Source organism: Drosophila guanche, unplaced genomic scaffold (genome assembly GCF_900245975.1).
Source record: "Drosophila guanche unplaced genomic scaffold, DGUA_6, whole genome shotgun sequence".
In the NCBI taxonomy this organism is placed as follows: Eukaryota; Metazoa; Arthropoda; class Insecta; order Diptera; family Drosophilidae; genus Drosophila; species Drosophila guanche.
Window position 1 is genome coordinate 882,786 of NW_022995755.1, and position 13,987 is coordinate 896,772.

The 13,987-nt window shown below is 48.0% G+C and overlaps 2 protein-coding genes across 9 annotated transcripts in view; one reads left to right on the forward strand and one right to left on the reverse strand.

Moving 5' to 3' along the window:
• Positions 1 to 13,987, forward strand: part of LOC117589498 (sodium/calcium exchanger 3) — a 35,465-nt gene that overhangs the window by 15,274 nt on the left and 6,204 nt on the right. For 5 of the 8 annotated variants that reach the window (XM_034281470.1, XM_034281475.1, XM_034281471.1 and 2 more), the window contains one exon: positions 13,194 to 13,285. In XM_034281470.1, coding sequence (XP_034137361.1) covers positions 13,194 to 13,285 — 92 coding nt within the window. Of the gene's footprint in view, positions 1 to 13,193; positions 13,286 to 13,936; positions 13,952 to 13,987 lie in introns of all 8 variants that reach the window. The other 3 variants (XM_034281477.1, XM_034281474.1, XM_034281476.1) reach the window with 1 other exon arrangement.
• Positions 10,196 to 12,010, reverse strand: LOC117589502 (membrane-bound alkaline phosphatase). Its single transcript, XM_034281484.1, has 2 exons — positions 10,754 to 12,010; positions 10,196 to 10,687 (listed from the first exon to the last, which is right to left on the reverse strand). The coding sequence occupies exons 1-2, from the start codon at positions 11,981 to 11,983 to the stop codon at positions 10,346 to 10,348; spliced, it is 1,572 nt and encodes a 523-aa protein (XP_034137375.1). The 5' UTR covers positions 11,984 to 12,010; the 3' UTR covers positions 10,196 to 10,345.

The window sequence follows — 13,987 nt, forward strand, 5'->3', positions numbered from 1 at the left end:
CTGGCACCACCTGTTCTCGACTCATGAATCTATTATGTATGTCCTGCTGTGTGCTGTGTGCTGTGTGCCTGTGCCCCCATTGTCCTGGCTGCGTGCTGTGCGACAACGCTAACAATTCCCTGCCAGACATTAACATTAACACCACCAACCCAGCAAGAAACAGCAGCAGCAAAAACAGAACTGAACGCAGGCCGACAGCAAGTTGTAATTAATTTTGCAAAATTTATTCATTTTGATGATACATTTTGCAGACGACAGCCACACTTAGTTAACTTGTTTTGCATATGTTTTCCGGTCCTCGCAGCCATGTCCATGTCCATTTGCAAACTGACTGGCAGCACGCAACATGACCACAAATATAAGTCAGTTTTTGGGCAGGAGCAGCAGCCAGCACGGAGGCGCTCGAGCATGATTTATAGTCCTGTCCAATGAGCAGCATATGCCAGACATTAGGCATGCCAAAATGCGGTAGTTACGCACTGCAAATAAAAGGGAGTTCAAGCGAGTTTCAACATCATTTAAAGGGCAACAAAGCCCACACATATTTCCCACAGTGTCACTTGTCACTTGTCGCAACAGTTTGAATAATCTTGCTCTATTTTTGGACCTGGATGGATCCCTTAAGGCACTGTCCTTTACTTCCTCTACAGTAGCTTTAATTTGAGTGAGTCCCTAATTGGGAGCTATGCTGGACTTTCGTGCTTGGATAATTAGATTACAGAGAGTTGCCATTTAAGGTGGGGGCGTTCCGCCCCGTAAAAACTTCATCTGGTAGGAGCTCCCCAGCTCCCCAGCTCTCCTTCTCTCTGGAATGTCTGCCACATTCAGCTGCGGCTTGGCGTAAAATTGTTTCAAACACGTCGCGCTCAGGCGTAACATAAATTGTTGAGGTTTTTTCCTGTATTAAGTAATAACCAAAACGGGGCAGACAATTAGAGGAGAGCGCACACACACCGTGGCGCACCTCCCAACTGTCAACGTCAACGGGGGAAAACTTAAAGGCAACGATGCCGTGCGGCATTCTCCACGGCAGACCAGAGGGACCTCGTGCACGTGCTCGTACAAGTAGAATGTAGTTGTGGACGTGGGCTGTGACTGTGACTGTGGTGCCACATCCTGCTGAAACGCTCCCAAAGTGGTCGTTAAGCTTTTAGCCGGGCGAGTCAGGGCTTAAACCGTTTTACCATTTGCAATGACAGTTGGAATACTTTTTAATGTTTGTTTGCGGCTGTCCGCCATGCATGCACTTGCTCTCTGTCTCTGTCTCTGTCTCTGTCTCTCCCTGTCTGTATCGCAATTATTCGCAAAAGTTTTAAAACGTTTCATTGTAGCCAGCCACTGGGCAAATAAATTTCCGTTTCTTTGCTTTTCCATTCCTTTTCGCCGCTGTGTCTGTGGCAATCCTTGTGGATCCTTGGGTAGCATTTACAGCCACTCAAGTTGAATGCCTTGCGGTGGCTTTGGTAATAATATTTGTTTTTAATGTTTGCCAGTTTCGCCGCCTTTTGCCCTCTTCAGTGGCTCACGCGTTGGCAGGCTGCCACCCCCATAGTTCCCGTTCGATGAGCATCTCTGGGGCACATTTGGCTTCTCAGCCAATGCACTCGGTACGGCGGCAGTGCCTCCAGAGTATTTACTGAAAGTTGGCCCATAAACTAGGGCAGGGCAGCGCACAATTAAACACATTTTGATGTATTTTTAAATGGCCATTAAATGGCTAAAGACTGCAGAGGCACAGCAGGGGCGTGGGACATGCACTGGAATTTCCATGCGAAGAAGCGTGAAAAAATGAAGAAATTAAATTTACTGGCAACATCCACTTTGAAGTTGATTTGGTTGTGGATGTGGGTTTGTTGTTGAGTGTGTGCTGGTCTGTGGCTGCAATAAATTTCCTTTTCGCCCACAATAACTTTCTCTGGTCTGGTCTGGTCTGGTTTGCTGCTGCCTCTGTTTCTCTTTCAGTTTTAATGAAAATCAAAATCTGCCACTGCCAGTACCTAGCCCACACATACGGCCACTGGGACACCGACAAGCAGTGGCACTGCTACACCCACAAGCAGTGGTAATTCCCAGCCTTCAGCCAGCGGAAATGCGCAACAGCAGCAGCAGCAGCAGCCATGTAGCTGGGCATCATAAAAAACAGCAGAATTGGCAACACAAGAGGCAGCAGTAGAGGCGGCAATGCCATAAAGTTCTCTGGCAAAACAGTAAAAAAAAATCGCACGCAGAGGGTGGAGCAGCGGAGGGAGGAGAGGAGGGACGGTCTACAAAGTGCCAACACTGTTGCATAAATTTGTATAATCTTGTGGCGGGGGGGGCACGAGGGACATTTAGATTGAGTTATAGGGCCTTAAATAACCCCCGCCGGCGACTTGCCACTTGCAGCGTTGCAGGCGAGCTCCGCCTGTGTAAAATAAAAGCTAAAATTCATAGCCTACTTTGCTGCGCCACATTAACGATAGAGTCCTTAAGGCAGCCAAGGGTCCGTCGAGAGGTTTAAACAGCAGACATTTCCATTAGGATCCCGCCCGGACAGGTGTCCGTGGCATTTGTTAATTAGCCACAGCTTAGGCGGTCCCAAAAAATATTCGCAAAAGGCAGCATTTAAGATTCTCTTTTGGCGCAGCTTCAAGAGCTAGGCCCAAAGGCACCACCTGTATATAGACACAATCCCTGGCGTGCATGAACCCACTTCCAGGCATATAAAAGTTAAACATAAAATATGTACAGGAGGAGCAGCCCTCCCCGCTTGTCCTTATTCCAAGTTGAAGCAAAGATAAGAGCAAATATTTTATTAAGCACACATAATCTAAAATTGAAATTTATGCTATTTCCAGCAGGCAGGCACAGCACGAAGACAAAAATCCAAGCAACTTACAAGCTATCATCCACTCGTGTGCGGTTTTTGCTTTCACTTTTCATGTAACATTTCCGGTGGCCGGCGGGGAAATGCCCAGGAATGGCTCAGCAGGCTGCTACGACTGCCTAACCTGACTGACTGACAACCAAGCGAGGGAAGTCTGTCCCCAACTGGCTGAGCTGTGCCAAGCTGCCTAACTGCCAGAAGTTTCCCATCCATGTGAGCGTGAAGACGAGCAAACAGCCACAATGCCTTTGCCCTCGTCTTCGCTTTAGCCCTTAAGCACTTTTGATGCCACTCTGGCACTCCTTGCTTGGCTGTCATGAGTCGCCAATTCATGGGGGGAATTACAAACGACAAGACAACAGGTTGCATGGCACTAAAGATAATCCCAGGCAATAGTTTCAACTGAATAAGTTCCATTGCAGCACAGACCCAAGAGAGAGTATCTACGATTCGATCGGTTCAATCAGTGCCAGTGGAGGAGTCTCTTATTTGCGATTCAATTTGCTTTGGGGCCTGCCTCGTGCCTGGGCCTCCGCCAGGGTCCTTGCTCTTCGCTCGGCATATAAATTACCGACGAACGGCAACAGGCAACAAATTGTCTGTCCGTCCATCCTAGCCAATGTCAATTGGTTGTTGTTGCTGCTTCTTGGTGCTTGGGTTCGAATTTCTCGTGTTTATCTTGATGTCGTTAGACTGAATCGTTGTCGGTCCCAGCAGTCTTCCCCTCCAGCTCGCCCGATCCTTGGCTGCGGTCGCTCATCGTGAGACTTGTTTTACGAGGCTTTTGGTTACTTTTGTTTCTGCTTGTTATTATTATGACATCCCCAACAACAGGGGGAAGGGGAAAGCTTCATCAACATCGAGATGAGCAGCAGCCGTGGGCTTGGGGCATCTGTTGCTCGACCTTCCCAAAAGGGGTTTAGGGTTACGTTGCTCCCAACAGTACGAACAGCACCAAGACTCACCTTGGCAACGGGCAAAACTGTTGCCCAAAGTATAATTTAAGCCTCTTTAAAACTTGTTGAACTGCAAAGCAGCAGCAATAAAATTGAGATTTTCACTCACAAATGGCGGGGAAAATTAAATAAAAGCTACACGCAGAATTCAGCTCCGCCCGGCCACCCTGCCACCTCACCGCTTGCTGCCACAGAAAGTTTTCTAATACCAGGAAAATGCTGCAGCAGCATTAAATCTTAAATTTGGAAAGCAATTTCGGTGGCTTAAGCCAGGTTTTTGGCTCCGCCATCACTTAGAGAACATGTTTATTTTTGCAAAAAGCTTTACATAATTGAAGACAGATGAAAGTATTTATTTATAAATAATTCATTTTCAAGAGATATTCCTCAATTTATATTTGCTGGCAGTCTGAAAGTATTTTGCAGCTAGCAAAAACTCTTTTCTGGCTTTGTTTTTGGTTCGACCTTAACTAAATAAATTTCTTTAATCAAATTCACACACGATGGAGCTCTTGTGATTGCCCATCACCTGGTGTTCTGGTTTTGTGTAGCACTTTATACGCTTTTTATTTGATTGGAAATATGGTATTGCACATTACCATTATTGATTGTGTGTCTGCTTTTTCTGACAGCTGCCTCTCTCTTCCCCATCTGCATTCTCACAATCATCGCCTTCAAGTCGAACATTTCACTTGGATTTGCGTGAAGCTGGCTGCTGCTGAAATGTCAACTGAAAGCGGTGCAGCATCATGCTGTGTGTGTGTTTTCTGCAACGCTTTGTAGTATCGTCAGTCTGTGGCTGATTTGTGCTGCCAGCTGCTAACAACCCGATAAAGCAGCAGCAGCTGCTGCCACTGACAGACAGAGAAAGTAAGGAATCAGAATGAGAACAAGCGACAAGCAAATGATGGAACACAAAGCGCACAGTCAATGTCAAAGGTCACACTACCACACACACACTCCCACCATGCCATGACATGCCAGAACTGATTGTGAGTAATGTTAGCCAAGCACTTTGATCTCTCTTCTCTCTATGCCAGTTCCATATTCAAGGCTGCCTCTGCCTTTGCTGCCTGCACATTGGCTTCTTCATTAAAACGTCAACTAAATGTGACTTATGTGGCAGGTCAAAGGAAAGCCAGCGAAATCCAGGCAAAACCCAAAAGTAAATGAAGCCCAAAAACCAACCTGAGCCTGTGCCACCTGTCTGTGAACTTGTGGTGCTCATCACTGTCTCAACGCGAAGCCAATTAGACAGGACTGTGTTATCCTGGCCATCATTTTGCCTGATATGAATATCAAATTGAGGCACACTCCTGAGTACTCTCTCGAAGCTGCTCGAAGAACTAAAAATCCATTTAGTATTTTCACTTGGAATTTTCAATTTCAATTGCGGGATTGGCTGGGCTATTTCTGTGATTTATATTGGTTCTCGGCTTTGACTGTGTGTGTGGGGGGGGATTACGCTTCCACTCGATTTGCATTCAAGCGAATGGCTGAAGGGGTCCTGCTCCAGCCAGGATTCGAACAAAAGACGTACCTCATGGCCCTATCAGGAATCTTGAATGAATTGCTCCTTCCCTTTGTTTCAAGACCAGCCCCGACGAGTGGAAGAACTTTTTGTAAAGTCGCCGCTGCCTTGGCAAAGCACAAAGGAAATGCGAGAAGGCCCATGGGGCAGTTGGGGAGGGCAGGAGCGAGAAGTTGTTCCTTGTGAATGCTCAGCTCATTTAAGCAATTACTTCAACTTTTGCAATTACAGACTCAATAAGTAGGTAGTTATGAACCCGAACTTCGAGCTGCTGCTGCTGCTGCTGCCTCTTCTGTGCGTTTTTCCCTGCGCTTTTTCATCATTTCCGCAAAATATTTTCACTCAATTCCCCATCCCAAATCCCATTCCCATGCGCCGTTTGTTGTGTGGTGTTTACTGCCTTTTAATGAATGAATTATTACTCAGACGACATGGCATCTCCGGCCATCTGCACCTCCCTGAGCCCCTACCCTCTCTCGGCTTTGTGTACACCCGACAAACACAACACGTTGTCTAAACAAAAACATACAAAAAAAACACACACACACACAGGAGTGAGTAAGTTTATATATTTTACGTTTATCCGCGGGATGTGCGCGAGCCTGTTCAGCGCTTTTATGGCCAGAACTGTTCCAGTGCCATGCCACATGCACGAGTACGAGGCTGGCTAGCAACTTGTTTTGTTGTTGCTGGAAGCCAATTAAACGGTAATTTAGAATTCCAGCAAAAACATCTCACGTTTATTTGCTGTGGAAACTTTTGTCATGGTCAGCCATGGGTTGCCTTCTGACAGATTCCCCCAAAAATGTGAAGAAGCGAAACAAAATAAGAAACGCAGGCCCCAAATTTGTGTTGGTTTTTATTTGGTTATATTTTGTCTGCGGTCTGTATCAACACACACAGCGCCACACACAGAGATTTCAGTTGATTAACAACAACCACGGAACCGGGGGCGGCTGAACATTTCCTAGAATTTTCACCACCCAACCAGCATTAGCGATTTTATGATAAGAGCGAGGGAACTGACATTGGTAGTATAGGGCTATGGGATCCCCCTAGTTGTACATACCAATAAGAGTATTTATTGCAATAGGAAGTTTCGATATTTTCTGCACTTTGGATGTTGACTTTGAATGTGGCATCTTTATGCGCTCTTCCACACTCTTGGCTCTTGGATGAATAAATACTTTATAAATGTTTGCACTTCCTAGAACTGTTGTGCAGTTTAAGTTGAAAACAACAAGAGGAGCAAGTAAATTAAATTGTTATTCAACACGGAGCATGCACAAGAGGACACGGCCACGTGCGCTTGTCCCCTCCCCAGTGCGGGGCGTCACTCAAAGGTTTCCCGCAGCTCCACTCCGCGCCATTTTGCACCCTTGTCTTCCGTTGGGTTATTATTTACCCGATTCGATTGCGGCTAGTGTGGAGTCACGACACTGGAAGTTGTGTGTGTTTTGTTGTTTTTTTTTTTGTGTTTTCTGTTAATTTCGCGCCTCAACAAGTGGAATTTTGTTGTCTCTGTGTCTCATTTGTCGAGCATGCATTCAACTTGCAGGCTATCTGAATGTTTGAATCGCCACAGCGATTTACAACATTCTATTTTGGGGCTAGATAAGCGGAAATGTTTTGATTTTTGACCAGATAGAAAGTTACGATAATGCCTGGACTGCTACTTGGTGGATCCCCTCGCCTTTACCGTTTGGGATCGATGGAATGTTTGCACAAGCCATTCAGGATTGACATTTTGATGGACTGCCCCAATTAGGGTTCAATTTAACTGCCCCTCCACAGCACTCAGCACACAGCACATAGCCAATGGCCAATGGCCAACGGTCGTCGTGCAGCTCATTAGAAACCCTTCGCAGCCGTGGCCCAAACGGTTCCGCTTCGGGCGTCCTCGGCTATGGCTCAGGCTACGTGTACTTGCCATCAATTTTAAATGAATCTCGCATTCGTTCGGTCAATATTGGACGGGCGCGCCTGATAGACTGAAATAACAGCAGAGCAGCAGAGCAGCAGAGCAGCAGAGACCATCGACCAGCGATGATTGACTTTCCAAAAGTAAACACAATTTCATTTTCATTTTCAATTTATTAAATTTACGCTCTTGAACTTTGCACTTTCCCGTGGCGGCTGCTCTACCACTCGACACGGACAACAGCCGGTGGCAGCAACCATTCGATGGGCGAGCAGCACGTGGCAGTCCAGGCTGCCACTCGAAGACATTAAGTATGCATGCCGGTGATGCAGCATTATTGAATTATTGATCCATCGACAGCAAGTGCGGACTGAAGTGATTCTCATTACCATAGTATCTGACTTCTGTCGCCACCTGTTGCTCTTCCCCGAAAGGGGTGAACTTATATTTGCATAGGGTATTCACGGACTCACGGACAGGTCAGATTTAATTGAATGCCCCAAAAAGGTGCATCAATTTGGCCACTCAAATTTCGTGTTGAGTTTCCGCCCACACAACTGCACTTTTTCGTGGGAATTCCATTAAAAGCAGAGCCCAATGTCAGTGCGAAAATAATAATAATTGTGGAGCAACCAATTTAAATTGATCAGCCAGCCTGGGCATGGATTGTGCAAGGACTTTAAGTCCATTTCCCAGCTGCCTCGAACACTTTTGCCTTGAATTTGAAATTTAAAATTCAAAACGAAAACCTTAAAAGCCACACTGTGTCCCAATAATATGATATGCAGCCGCAACGTCATTTAAAAATCCCAAGCGACAGCTCACCGCACAGTGGGAGTGGCAGGATAAGCGGTTTGCCAGGAGTAGCAACAGCAGGAGCCAAGCGGAGGGGGTAGGAGGTGGCTTGCCAACAAAAGGTGAAACTTTTCCCTGAGTTGGCAATTGGGGTTTAATGGTTGCAGCCAGCAGTAAGCCACCCCACCATACCTCATGGCTGTACCCCAGTCCAGGACCCAACCCTAGACCCGAGCTCCTTGCCTCCCCACCTCCCTCCCTCCCATTCAGATACCCAGCTCGGGGTACTCTTGTGCACTGCTCATTGCTATGCAAATTGCTGTATTTTCTTTAATTTTATTTTCAAGCAAAAGTTTCGTAGCGCACCCCAAAGCTTTCTCCCACCCGTTGTCGCTGTCGTTGTCTGTGGGTGGACGGGAGGTGCTGCGTTGGCCTCGCCCTTGTGTTGACCAAGTAATGCTATTATGTGTGCTTGACCATATGGACAGGGGAGGGAGGAGGCCCTGAAGAAGTTTGCATGCGAATCAGCAGCAGCAGCAGCAGCAGCAGGAGCAGGAGCAGGTAATTGAGGCGCTTAGCAGCAGCACGGACATCTAACTGAAAGGAAATACTCAGACTGGGACTGGGATGCTTGTGTGGATTATTACCCTGATATGTGGCATCAATCAGCACTGGCCTGCTGTTTGCTTGTGTGTGGGATCTCTGGCAGATGCTGACTGCGGCTGCGACTGTGGATAAGCACTTTAAGCGGCAGCTTACAGACTCACCCAAAGCCAATTGGCTGACTCTTTGGCATCGCAGATTAACACACCACCATCTGTAGCTGAATCTTGATCAATATTCAGTATTTTGATTAATGATTCATGGCATTGCTTCGACTGGTACATGGTTTCCTTTCCGCTGCAAGTTTTCCGCTGTCCGGTGTAAGTGTCTGCGGTTTGCCAGACCGCACACCACTGGCCACCCTCTCTGCCCTAAGTGGGTCTCTCCATTGGCTTTGACATTGCCGCATTTGCTTGCCACAATGTTGGCTGACGTTCGTCTGTCTGCCTCGTGGTCTCTGGTCTCTGGTCTCTGGCTTCTCACTTGATAGTGCAAAATCAATAGACGCGTTAAGCGCGCACACACAGCTGTGTAAGCCATTCAGGCATGTGCCATGTACGTGTACGAGTGTATTTGTGTGTGCGCTGGTTAACAATGGAGGGCAGCAATGTGGCCGTTGCCATTGAAATCAAACGGCGGAAGTGCTTCAGGCATAGGCAATACAGCAAAAATTAGCATTGAATGTCAATGAGAGGTGTGGAGCGGGGCAGGGCACAGAGGCCGGAAAAGGGCTATGGCAAAAGTTTTGAGGTTGTCACCTCCCGCCGCCACTCGCCGCACAGAGGGGGGAAGTCCATATGCTGGCAAAATTCCCTATTCCTATTCCAATTCCAATTGCAATTTGCTCTAGTCTGTCTGTGTGGCGGATATAATTTAGCGTTCAATCAAATCGGAAATGGAAGTACCCACACAGAGAGAGACAGACACACACAGAGATAGATAGCTAGTTAGAGTTGGTTGGAATGGTTGGCGGTGGCCCAAACCCTTTGCGTTTCTCTTTTTTCTTTTTGCCCGCCAATTTGTGAGCAATTTTTCCGCATTACTCAGAGAGGACCCCAACCCATCCATCCATGCATCAATGACGCATGACGCACACGACGGGTAATTGTTTTAATTGCTGGCTGGATTGTATTTTGAATTTCGAATTCAGAATTCAGAATGCAAATCAGCAATTTTGAACAACTCCAGCCTTGGGCGCTCTTTAATCCAATCCCACTAATGGGAGGCTCTTTGGCGGCCGAACGAAGAAGGAAATTTGCACATTTGCAAGGGTTCGGTTTCGAAGAAGGTTTGACCCCCACAAAAAACACAAAACTTTTGGCGTGCACACGCAAGGGAATTGTCGAGCAAGGAACAAACTCCCATCAAAGCTCTGATGAGTTTCAAATTGTGAATTACGAGGGAAGCATGAGGAGTGAGTGGGTGGGTGGGTGTAGGATGTGTATGATGATGGGACAACGCCTTGAAACACGAAACGGGTGGAGCAAGTACTAACCCAGTTAAGAGTTAAGAGTTTAAGAGACTTTCCTTCGCTTGGCATTTCGCTTTAATTCAATTTGCAATCTGCGCTGTTCGCATAATCAAGTCGAGTGCAAGGCGAATGCAAATGCCGCTCGCTGGTTTTAATGAGCTTCAGAAACTTAATTGTTATGGCCAGGTGGCATGGCATCCTGCTACGTGCTGCACACGGTGTGCCCGTCGCCCAAACAGGAGGCATAGGCCATCAGGTGGGGAATGGTGCTCTGCTCGTAGACGCCGGTGAACAGATGCGACCAGGGACCCAGAGCATAGACGGCCACATCATCGCCACCGTGCGAATCATCGAAAATGGGCACACCCGAGGGGAACTGATCGGTGGGGGCGCCGGTTATCACAGCAGTGGGATCCTTGCGCTGCTTGGACTCTGTGTCGTAGAATTTCTCATAGCTGGGACCATTGGCATAGCTCAGCACCATATAGGGTAGGCCATCGTTGCCGTTTACGGGTGCCCTGCCAAAGATATCCTCGCCGCGGCTCTGCAAAATAGAAGTAACCCAAAATGAGTATACAAATGAGAGTAGGAGTCCCTAGTGAAGTCCCACCGCATATCCTGCATAGCTAAACACATGCGAGTGATCGGCAGTGACCACCAGCAGTGTGTCCTCCTCGTTGGTCAGCTCCTGGGCAGCGGCAATCGCTTTGGAGAACTCAATCGTCTCGTTGAGCGCCATGCGTGCCTGGTTCTTGTGATGTGCCTGATCGATGCGACCTCCTTCGATGAACAGGAAGTAGCCCTGCTCGTTCTGGCTCATGTACTCGATGGCCTTGCGCGTCATCTGCTCCAGCGAGGGCTGTGGGCTGTCCTCCGCCGTCTCCATGCGGTACTGAATGTGATCGTAGTTGAAGAGTCCCAGCAGACGCTCTGTACTCGCCACATTCACGGCCATCAGCTCTTCCTTGGTGTCCACAAAGACATTCCGGGCATTGGCCGCCTTGAACTCCTCGATCAGGTCGAGGCCATCGGTGCGTTTGCCTTCCTCCGACAGCGTAGAGTCGACAAAGTGCTTGCGTCCGCCGCCAAGGATCACCTTCAGCTTGCTGCCCACCTCGCCGCGTGCCAGCTGGTAGGCAATGTCCTGGATGCCCGAGTTGGCGCCGCAGTCGGTGAACACCTCCGCATCGTTCTCCCAGTCCCGCTCGGCAATGTGAGCGTAGACACCGGAGGGAGAGGCATGCGTCACACGGGTGGTGGTCACCAGACCCGCCCACTTGCCCGCATCCATGGCCCACTTGGCGATCGAGTCGACGTGCGTGTTCTCGTCCAGCATGGACGTGCAGTTGGCGCGGGTCACCACGCCATTGACGCCAATGGTGCCCTCCTGGCCCTTGACGCCGCACAAGTACGCGGTGGCCGTGCACGCCGAGTCGGGCACAATCTTGTCCACGGAGTAGGTCTTCGAGAGGCCCGTATAGGGGAAGTTCTCAAAGGACAGAGCCTTCTCCTCGCCACCGATGAGGTTGCGGGCTGCAGAGGTTGTGGTTACGCCCATGCCATCGCCAATGAAGAGAATCACGTTCTTGGCCTGCCGCTTGTTCGGCTCTCTGGCGAGTTGCTTCTTGATGAACTCCACGCCCTGCTCACGCCAAAAGGCGGTGGTCTCCTCGCCTTCCACCTTGCGCGTGGCCCGTACCGGCTCTGGTAGATCGGGATGCATGCTGCGCTCGCGGCAATGCTCCGGGCCACGCAGACACTCGGGTGCTGCCTGACCAGGGCTGGCCAGGAACAGGAACAGGCCGACGGCGATCAGAATTGCGTTCGCTCGGAGGAACATCTTGCTGTAGACTGCGGATTGGGGCTGCCCCACAGAGCAGTCTGGCACTTGGCACGTCCTATCGATCGATGCAGATTACGATAAGATATGCGGTGGTGGAGGCTCCATAAACACCAAATCGCCAGCAAATCTAATACGCCTTTTAATTCCTTGGTCCGAGGCGTGCTTTTATTTACGATGGGGCCAAGTATGACATTTTATAGATTTATTATGGCTATTCGGTGGCTATCCGTGGCCCGAGCACGTGAGTAGTCCGTCCGCAGTCCGCATGGTGTGGTCATCAGCTGAATTTTCTCATTTCCACGTCACGTAATCATCTGGGAATATCTGAGAAATCTGGCGGATAAGCTCGGTGAATGGGCGTCCACTGTGCACCGCATTTCATTTATTTGAGAGCCATAAAAACTGGGCCCTCAAGCAGGTGACTGAAAGAGCGAAAATGTTTCCTTTTCAATACGAAACGGAGACCAAAATGCAAAGCCATTCGAACGGAAGAAAAGCCAAGCACCAAGCGGAAAACAGCGAACAGAAAGGTTAAAGTTGAATTGTCCAAAGGAGAAATTAGAGCGTGTTAGTTGACCTTCATTTGCACTTGGCTTGTGCCAAATGGCAGGCAATGGAGGAGTTGGGAGTTGCCCGAGTGCAGCTGTTGAATCTGTAGAGTACAGAGCACAGAATTCTTAAAGTTTTTTCTGCAAAACTCAATTCTTTTTGGGCAATCGACGCTATCGCAAATTGCCATTTCTATTGCTATCGCTGTTTGGCCGGTTGTTTGGCTGTGTTTGGGGCGATTTAATGGCTAAAAATACGAAATTCCTTGAAGCAATTATAATTTGACTCACACTCGGATGTGTTTCCTAATGTTCACACCGCAGAGAGCTCTCTGCCACTGCACCACATGAATAATGCCAATATTTATGTGCACTCTAGGCGTATACGTAATTTTTTATTTACAGCCAATAGAGAGAGGGTGCACACACGCACACACACACACACACATACACATACACAGGCTGGCTAATAAATTTGGAGCTCTGTTTCGAGTGTCAAGATTGCGGCCATTTGGCCAAGGCAAAAGGCATTAATCAAACAGCTAAAGCCCCATGGCTTCTGGCTCATAGCTTCTGGCTTTTGGGCAGTCCATTGCACATGAAACATCTGACACTGTCCGCCTCTGTGCTAATTCTTATACACTTGATTTCATTTGCAGACAAAAAATCCAAGTACTCATACTGGAGGAGAGCAGCTACGAGAAGGATGTCAGCTTTAAGGTTCACATCGGAGTGCCACGATTGGCACCAGGTGAGTGTTGGCCTCTGACCTACTGACGCGACACAGCGTGCCAGCTGCAATTACAGCACCGAGTCCTAGACCATATCCAAGTCCAAGCTCCACAAATCCCTCCCCACAACCCACAACCCAACACCCAAACCCACCCAAAACCATCCCCCTTGTGACAATGCTAACCAAATTACTCGAAGCAGCCCAGCGCACTCGTAGAAGTGCACCGAAGATGGGACAAGTTTCCATCTCTTTTGGTCAAAGTTCAACAGGCGTCACCGGGGAGATAAAATTCCCAGGGAAAACCCACACAACACACACGAGAAATATATTCCCCACACACTTTCCAATCCTCTCTCCACTTTTGAAAGCAAAAACTATGTGAGACCGAACGAGTCCCTTTCCACTCCTTTGGACCCCTCTTTTTTAGCCCGAAAATATTAAGAACAGGCAAGAACGTCAAGGTCCAGCAAGAAAATACAAAAGATGAAAAAAAAAGTTGGTTGTATATTGGAAATTCCAATTTGAATTTGAATTGGAATTTGAAATTTAAATTGAAGGAAATTGCTACTTGGTTTCGTATGTCGCTCTGGTCGCATCCTATTTCTATCGACTATTTGGATTCTTTTTATACTTTTTGTGTCTTTTAATTTGTGTTCTTTATGCTTCTAGATTCCCTTCACTACCGTAAGCCTTGAATTGTGCATTAATTAATTTTATTTT

Bases quoted from the DNA above. Each gene is read 5' to 3' on its own strand.
- LOC117589502 (XM_034281484.1), bottom strand. From the start codon at position 11,983: ATGTTCCTCCGAGCGAACGCAATTCTGATCGCCGTCGGCCTGTTCCTG. The intron at 10,688-10,753 runs GTGGGACTTCAC...TCTATTTTGCAG, and splicing joins TTAGCTATGCAGGATATGCG to AGCCGCGGCGAGGATATCTT.